We start from the raw sequence: 9,434 nt of genomic DNA, 5'->3' as shown, positions 1-9,434 counted from the left end.
TATTTACAATAATTGGGACATTGATTCAAAATTTCAATAGATTTTACATTTTTGTTAAAAAATACTAATAATTATCCTTCTTGTTCAATCTCTATGGTAATCCTCTTTCGCACTTGATATTTTTTTTGAATTTCTGCTCGCCGCTATAGTTGGTGAGGATCCCTATCATATCTGCAAGACAAACAAAATATGGTAGATCACAAATAATTTTATAGATGTATATAAATTTAGTTTGAAATCTCACCAACTAACAGGGTTTGATCTGGATCATTGAACATGATATCAGAAACAAAAACATATGAATAGAGATGTTGGTTAGAGTTTGAACAACCTAATCAAACTCAAAGATTATATATCTTGTGAGCATGAGACGTTGTACGAAAATCAAGAGTGCTATCACTAAAAGTGAAATATGATAACATGTATACTCAACTCTCAACTAACAAATGATTAAACTTATAAACATGAGTCTTTCGCACTGTGTCATGGATCTTGTCACCATGTAGATTGAAAACAGGTAAGTGAACATGATAGACTTAAAAAATTTAAACCAACATCGAGTCAAATCAATATATCAATTATAAAACAACATGAAAGTCGAACCTTTGCATCCATTAAAACTAACTCCATTAAGTTAGGAAGTTTTGAACGATCGAAACTTGGAGTCAACCACTTCTGCACCACCTTCACAATAACCCTCCACCCATACTTTTCATTTTGAAATGGAAGAGACATCGTCAACAGTAAGACTAAGAGCCATGATAATTTTTAGATTGAATGGTGATGGATGAATTATGAAGACACATGGGGAATTTATAGAAAAAGTGTTTTTGAAGGCAGTTTTTTTTACGGTTGAAAAGAAGATTTTGGAACATGATGGGTGATTTTCAAAGGAGAGAGACATAATGGGAGAGAGAGATGTGATCTCTTATGAGAGTGGGTGAGAAGTTAGATGATAGAAGTTATTTTTTGAGTAGGTGGGAAGTTATCTTTCTAGTGGGTGGGAAATATCTTTCTAGTAGTCTAGTGAATAGGAATGGTAATCGTTGCATGAGAGAATGACATGTGGCACGAAAGCTCCTAAATTCACTCTCGTAGTAGAATCATTGTGGTGTTGACACGTGGCAAAATGGTTCTTTGAGTGATTTTGCTATATATTATATATAGATTACTTAACCGATTCAATGACTTGATTTTTTTAAGATTGTTTATTCGATCTGCTCATAACCATGGTCCATGAACCAGGTCTTTAACATACAAAAGAATCATCAGAGGGTTCTTGATGTTACTCTCCAATCTTTTTGGTTGCAAACAGTTGTGAGGGTCAAACTGTCCTGAGAATTCATAATATTTTAATTTGTTTTTTGATTGCAGAAATCTCGGTTAAAGGGACATAAATGGTCCCTCTTTTTCTCCAGGTAGGAAGGGGAAGAACGAGGTGTAAAATAGATTCCATTTTGGTCTTAAGTTTTTAGGAGCACATTAATGAATACAACGTAGTACATATTATTATAATGTAAAAAATAGCCAATTGGCGAGACCCTTTAGTGTCCCCTTATAAATACTTTAATCTGGCACTCTATTTTGTCAAGGTGTTTTCTAAATAACTAGCGCTCAAAGTTCAAACCAGAGAGAGAGAAAGACAGAGAAAAAGACAGAGAGATGGAGTTATATGACCATGATTTCTTAGAGGAAGAGCTACTGGCTCTACAGAAAGAAACACGGAACAATACTAATCCAAGTTCAGAAAAAAACCAGCTTTTCTCCAATGATTGGAGTTTTGATCACTGTTATGATCAAAACTCTTATTCTTTTATTCCAAACCACTCTTCCCTTTGCCAACAAGTTCCTCAAAGTTACTACAATAATAGTAGCAGCTACACCTTCAATGAAATCTACAGTTCCTTACTTGATGAATTCTCTGCACCCCAGATCATGGATTCATCATCCTATAACACCCTCCTTGAGACTCCACTCAACACTCAACCATTTCTGGCTCAAGAAGATTACCCTTTGTCAGTGATGGAAGATGAGGATCTGGATTTGGAAACAACATGCAAAATGGAGCCAAACCAATTCCCTGAAGCAATACCTGTATTCAACACTGGTACTTGTTTGGAAATAAAGAATAGAGCAAAGAAGCTTGAGGGGCAGCCCTCCAAGAATCTAATGGCTGAGAGGAGAAGGAGAAAGAGGTTAAATGATAGGCTTTCCATGCTGAGATCAATTGTCCCCAAGATAAGTAAGGTAAGAAATGAGAATCAATCATTCAATGAGTGTAGTTCTGGTTTTTTGACTTTTTTCACATTCAAAAGTTTTTACACTATTCCAACACAGGATTGAAATCTTCTATCCCAAAATTATGTCTCATTCTCCGTTCTTCCAATAATAAACTGTTGAAATGTCAATTGAAAATTACGGTGTGAGTTTGTAACTGCTCTACTCATGTCTTTTTAATTGACATGACTAGATTGCATTTGTAGAATAGAAATTTGAGACATATTTGGAGACACGAGATCTTAATCCCCCAACACCTCACCTTTTATGATAAAGTGGTTGAGGTATCAGAAACAAGTTTGTGACTGTGTGTCATGCAAAAGTGCTAATTTGCTTGTTGAATGCTAATAACTACAGATGGATAGAACAGCTATACTTGGAGACACTATTGATTACATGAAAGAACTTCTGGAGAAGATTAAAAATTTGAAACAAGAAGTAGAAGTAGATTCAGACATGACTAACATCTTCAAGGATGCAAAGCTCAATGAAATCTTAGTGAGAAATTCTCCCAAGGTAACTTTAACCGGTAGTATTATAGCTTAACAGGACCCATTAAATAGAATATTTGGATCAACTTCTCTTCATCAGAATTAGTTCCAGAACACAATAGCTACCCACAGAAGCTTCTCACCATAATCGATTTTTGCTTCAGAATCAATTTTAGAAGGGGTTTCAATCATGACTGAAGTCAAATTAGTAAAGTACCCCTCAGGAATCCTAATTTGAATATGGTGTAAGTCCTTATTTGATTTTCTCCCCTCTATGCAGTTTGATGTGGACAGGAGGAATATCAACACAAGGGTTGAGATCTCCTGTGCAGGGAAGCCAGGCTTGTTGCTTTCTACAGTGAACACCTTGGAAGCATTAGGCGTTGATATTCAACCATGCGTTATTAGCAGTTTCAATGATTTCACAATGCAGGCTTCTTGCTCAGAGGTATGTTACAGATGGTTTTTTAGGACAGTCTAAAAATCATTTGGTTGTTGTTTCTATATTCAATCTGCATCACTGCATGGTCTTTTTTTGTTGACCAATGGAGTTATAATCTATCTAATTATCCTATTTGTTATGTAACAGGAATTTGAGCAGAAAACAATTCTGAGTTCTGAAGATATCAAGCAAGCTCTATTTAGAAATGCAGGATATGGAGGTCAATGTTTGTGAGCATTTTTTTTCTTTTTTCTTTTTTGGGGTTGAAGAAACACTGCAAGTAAACTTTAGGTATAGATCTTAGCATTCGGGCTAGCCAACTCTAGCTCAAAAGCTAGGCTGAGTGATTATTACTATAGTTTTTATAAGAACTATTTTGATAATATTTTTCGTTAATGTGAGACATTCAACATATCTCACCCATAAGGTTGGACATTTGGAACGTGAAACTTAGAAGATTTGACATTTGCATGTGGATCATTAGTGGGTGACTCAATAAACAGATCTATCAGAGACTCTCATAGCTAGCCTAAGGAGAGTATTTAGCTCCCTAATGTACATTAAGATGCACAAGGGAAAACAATGATTCCATTTTTCTTAATGTAAGCAAATTAATAATTGATGTCCTCAGCAGCTTAAGATGGAGGTTTTTATCAATAATGGTGAATTGCTTTGTTCTCTGACAAATTCATCATAATACAAAAGCCAGTTTGATGAATTGTCAGGGTGTGATGACTCCTGCGTATGAATCTGACACATTCTGTATAATACAAAGTAGGGAACATTTTAAAGCTTTCTTCTTGAGGAGGGGCTGCATCCTTATCTTCATAAGTATCATATATGTAATCTAATATACATATTCATTTGTATGTAATACAAATGTTGGATGCCCCTCAGGACTAAAAATATCCATATATATGGGGTCAAGCAAAAGATTAACATATAAGAGAGTGAAGTTAAGAAATTTTTGTCTCTGTATGCTTACACAATAAATATCCCTTTTCAATTTCTTTTGGTTTAACTTCTTTGTGTAAAGACTACATATGTTTTTGGATTTTTGCAAAAAAAAAAAAATGCTATTTGACTCCCTAAAAGTTCGAGTTCCTTACAGAACTTTTTTTAGGAATCATTTTAGAACTTTATTATGTTTATATTATTATATCTTGTTGAATTATATAAATATAATTCATCTATCCATAAGAGGAGACCATAAGAATAGTATAATCGATTTCAACACCGTCAGAAGAAGAATCCAAACCACATAAAAATCAAAATCGAGGAAGCCAAACTATTTTGAATCTCCAAAGTTGTAGAGAATTGAAAGTCTTAAACCACCGAAAAGAAGGAGAAGAATGGTGGTGGGGAGGGAGAAGGGGGTAAAGGGAGCGAGAGAAGGTGACTAACTATTAGAGAACAAATTAACTATCGAAAAGATTAAATTGACATTCAAGTGACACTTACGTTACATATCAACCCCAACGTTAACATTAGTTGACATTTGGGGTACTACGAGCTATCGCAACCGACCAACAATTTGTAACATGAGTGACAACATGAAGTATATTGTTTGAAAGGTAATTGTTCTTTTAAAAGGATTGTGTTAAGAAGACTAAGTGGTCATTTATATATGTCCAAAAAAGTGATTGAAGGTTGAATTAAAATGGAAATTTTTTAAGACATTTAAAAAAAATTATCGTGTTTATTTACAAATGTATAAATTAAAGTATAAAAGTATGCTCGCTTAAAGCTCTAAAGTTAAGAGATTGTATACTCTCTGACCCCAATCATATAAAATAACACGGGTTATGAATAATTTCTCTCGAGTCTGACCTATGAACCATTAAGTTATACAAGTCTACTCTCTTCTAATTATCTCTAGACTCAAGGAGTTGTGTATGCTCTCACCGAGTTGGATTAGGGCATATACCATCAAGCAAGGGTACATACCATGTCGTTAAGGTATCTCGAGTCTAGTCTGAGCTCATCTATTCCTGCAAGGCTTATTTGGAAGTTGACATACCTCTCCATTTGGCTAGTAAGGATTATACAAGACCACATACAATAGAATAGATTAAACATATCGTGAAGACATATGAGTCGGAGGCAACATAGGACAGAAATTCATAGGACAAAGAGGACAAGTAGTACTTACAAATCTAGGTCTTGTTACCTTATGGCTCGCATGTTAAAAAGATGAAAGGGATAACAACACTATGCTAGACAAAGAGATGGAGCAACCGGATTAAGGAACTAAAAAGCTCAATTGATAAGATAAGAGGAACTAGCAATGGTTTGTTCTCTTCTAAATCAGCCTACAAAGCAAGGGTAAGGTCTGATGTAGGGGATGTTAGTCTTCCTTGGAATCGTGTGTGGAAGTGGGATGGGCCTTTCAAAGTATCGAATTTCCTGTGGCGCACCTTGAATAATGACATATGGGTGAACAATAGGAGATGGCAGAGCCACTTGACTGATGATGCGCTGTGTCCGCTGTGCCAAGAGGAGCCGAAGACTACGCTCCATTTGTTTCGTGACTATTGAAGAGTGCGACCTTTATGGCAGCAACATGTTCGTCCTTCTATGCAGGCTTCCTTCTTCGAGTGTGACTTTCGACCATGGTTGCTGAATAATCTCCAGAATGATTCGCTGCAGCCACTATCGAGTGGGATAATCCTAAACTTTGGGCTTCTTCTTTGGTCGATCTGGTCGTGGCGCTCTAAGTTTGTTTTCCAGGGAATAACTTTTGACCTACACCATGTTTTCACTTCTGCCTTGAGACTTCAATTGGAGCACTCTCATAGCGTTTCGACTGTTCGTTCCTCTACTGTAGCTGGTAGTCGTAATTACACTGTGCAGCAAATCCGTTGGGAACCCCCTCCACCCCAGTGGATTAAATGTAACACGGATGGTTCAGTGCGTGGCTCTCCGGGCTTGGCAACCTGTGGCGGGGTTTTGAGGGATGAGTTTGGTCAGTGGAAGCTTGGTTTTTGCAGGAATCTTGGCTCTTCCAAAGTTTTATGGGCGGAGCTTTGGGGTATCTTCTCTGCTATTTCGCTTGCTTGGCGCAGGAGTTTCCCGAAAGTAATTATTGAGAGTGATTCCAGTGTTGCGGTTCAGCTTGTCAACCTTGGGTGTGACCCGTGGCATCCCTATGGTGGTCTTGTGGGGCAAATTCGAGCTTGGATGGAGAAAGCGTGGGAGGTTAGAGTTGTTCATGTGAAGCGGGAGGCCAATCAAGTTGCTGACTGCCTAGCTAATATGGCTCATGATTTAACTCTTGGGATTCATGTAATTGAGAGGGCTCCCCCTAGCTGTTCGTCGCTGCTTTTGGCTGATGTTTTAGGAGTTTCTTTCCCTAGGTCTACTCGTGTGTAGTTTCTTTTTTCGGGCTTAAACCCTCCTTGTAACAAAAAAAAAAAAAATAAGATAAGAGGAACTATGAGGAGAGGAGAAGGCATTATGTAATTGTAATAGTGACTAAGGAATTATGCAATTGTAACATTTAGTGGAGTATAATTTTTTTTTTGTTATAAGATGAAAACAATGAAGCGTAGTTTAGATATAATATAAAATCGTATAGTTCTCTTAATATACTTAGTTGTTGAATTTTAACTATGATAGTGATAATAGGAAAAAATATGAGTACCCAGCAATGTTTAGTATTGTTAGTAAATAGTTGGACTCCTTAAGCATCTAGTTTATGGTTTGACTCTGGACAGTGCATATTATTAAAGATTTATTGGGAGATACCTACCCACTTAATGTGATTTTTGAATTTTGAGGGAATTAATCTCATGACTACCGGTTATTAAGATACCTTGAGGAAAAAAATGAGTTGTATTGTAAAACATTGTCATACTAAAAGGTTGTTAGAAAGGAAAGAAATCACAATTTATTATCAACCTTCTATTTTTCTCTCAAGATTTATTGCCTTGAAGAATTGCTTTTATTTTCTTGTCGAAATTACTACATGGTTATATGGCATGCTACTCCTAAAACTTTTTTCCTTTTTTGGTCAATTGCTAGTTCCACAGGCCATTATTCCATTTGGGCCAAGAAATGACAGATCCTGGTGACGGATCAGCCAGGAAATTTTGACAAAGGCTTGATTGTGGACCATGGGATGTATGGTTTAACAATATTACTACTTTATTGTGTATTAGACAAAAAAAAAAAAAGGTTCGACCAAAAAGAGCAAATATATCTTCTTTTTCATTTTTTTTTCTAAAGGAAAAAACTATTTTTAAAGTTTTTGCTATTTGAAGGTTCATTATTTCATTGTGCGTGCAGATGGGAAAAGTTCTTGGTCAAAAAAAAATAAAGATGGGAAAGTTGATCAATAAATCAATAATTATGATACCAACAAAATATAAATCAATTTATTTATTTTCAGGAGGACACATGTTGCCAAGTGTCAAGTGCTTATGTAGTCTCTTTAAGAAACTGAAGCCTACTTGACAATGACTGGACCCTCTTTTATTTTGTGTGGTTCATGGTTCTCCTTTCTGATCATGGAATGCACTACAGCCTAAAAAAAAGAAGAAATGAAACCTTTTGCATGTGGCGATTTGATTTTGTGATTTTGACAACTAGGATTATACCCGTGCGATGCTTAATTTCTAATTTTATTTGCTTAGCAAAATAAATGATGCACGTTATATAATAAACATAATTAATGCGATCGGAATTGTGTTAACTTAACCATGTCAAAAATTTCTTTTCTAATACATGTTAAAAGTAATTTTTTAAATTAATTAAATTTTATATTCAAAATTAGATATATAGTAATGTTTAAAGTATGTAAATTGTAAAATATTTGTTGACTTTAATGGAGTTCTAATAATAATTATTATTACTTTTATTGTTAGATACTGCAAATTATTTTCTACTATGAAAATAGTTTCATTGTTATTGTGAATGAGATATCAAAAGAATTTTACACATATCATGCAAGTGTAAGCCTAGCTCAACCCACATGATAATGCTAATGGATAAATAAAAGAGATTGTCCGTGAACATTAAATCAAAAATTCATTGATCAAAAGCTCTTGTAAACAAAGTCTCAATCTAAGCTTGGATCAAAATCCCCTCACTCAAGTATCCAAACCACAATATTAGTTATTATCTTCTGAACCACAAATTTATCAGTGCAAGAACAAACAAAATATGTAGCAAAATACGCTACCTTCAAAGCTACACAGGACATAACCCGTATTAGTTATTGTTTGTTCACGCAATATATGTAACAAACTGCTTGAAAGCTAAGCCTTGGTACATTAAATGATAGACAAAAAATATTTTTTTGACAACATAATCCAACACATTGTCTTCTAAATTGACCAAACAATTGCTGAATATAGCAAATTTCTAAATTCAGATTACTAAAAACATAAATGCAGGACTTGTGGCTCTTTCACCTTCTTGATCTTCTTCAACAATTTTGAACTGCTACTTCAAGGTCCGGAAATGCAATCATAAGTTTGGACAAGATCTGTTGTGTTAGATCTTCAATTTCAACAACTTGATGCACTAAGGGCATGATTCCTTTAGCAGCTTCAATGTCTCACAGCTCGTGGCAAGGAGGCAAAAAGATCAACATATAAATCTCTCACATTCATCTTCTATAATTTTAAAAAAATATACATATAAATTTTATATGCCACCCACTACACTTAAATATCAGGAATCGTTATATATGCAGGCAAAAAAGATTTAAAAGAATTGATAAGATTTTCTCACATACTATTTTGTCAACCAATCACACAAAGAGCAAATAAATCATGCAGTTTGATGCACTGAGGAAGCAAGTTAATATATAAAAATGTATAGTATTACTTGAGTTCTCAACACAGATATAAAAAATGCCATTGTATAATTAAGGCTCATATCCACATCCAAAGCACTTATTCCAAAGGCAAAAATAATGGTTTGAGGACAAACTCTACTCTAATATCATCATCAAATGCACAACAGCTAAATGGGCATTGGTCCCTCCATATAAACCAAAACTGTTCATTTCATGTGTAGATAATAAAGTATAACTGTGATAAATTACTCATTAAATGGTTATTAATAGGAAGAGGAATAGTTTCACCTTCCTCTTTATATATTCACCATTCACGGTCTAGGCATTCCAAGCCATCTATCAATTTCCTCACCATCCCAGACCTCCTCAACAGGCACATATGCTCTTCCAATTAAAGTTGCTCCAATAGGATTATCATCTA

The 9,434-nt window shown here is 35.0% G+C and overlaps 1 protein-coding gene across 2 annotated transcripts; it reads left to right on the top strand.

Annotated features, from left to right (window-relative positions):
- Positions 1-1,584: 1,584 nt before the first annotated feature.
- On the top strand, positions 1,585-3,613 carry LOC130731830 (transcription factor bHLH93-like). 2 transcript variants are annotated; one of them, XM_057584039.1, is made up of 4 exons: positions 1,585-2,247; positions 2,635-2,793; positions 3,049-3,216; positions 3,358-3,613. In XM_057584039.1, exons 1-4 carry the CDS (start codon positions 1,663-1,665, stop codon positions 3,442-3,444), a joined length of 999 nt encoding a protein of 332 aa, XP_057440022.1. In that variant the 5' UTR covers positions 1,585-1,662; the 3' UTR covers positions 3,445-3,613. The 2 variants fall into 2 exon arrangements, with proteins under 2 accessions (XP_057440022.1, XP_057440023.1); XM_057584040.1 differs by lacking the exon at positions 2,635-2,793 and having other exon boundaries at positions 1,586-2,247.
- Positions 3,614-9,434: the final 5,821 nt, after the last annotated feature.

The sequence above is a fragment of the Lotus japonicus genome, chromosome 1 (assembly GCF_012489685.1).
Source record: "Lotus japonicus ecotype B-129 chromosome 1, LjGifu_v1.2".
NCBI classification, from domain to species: Eukaryota; Viridiplantae; Streptophyta; class Magnoliopsida; order Fabales; family Fabaceae; genus Lotus; species Lotus japonicus.
Note: the sequence above shows the minus strand (reverse complement) of the source record. Positions and strands in the feature narration are given on the sequence as shown.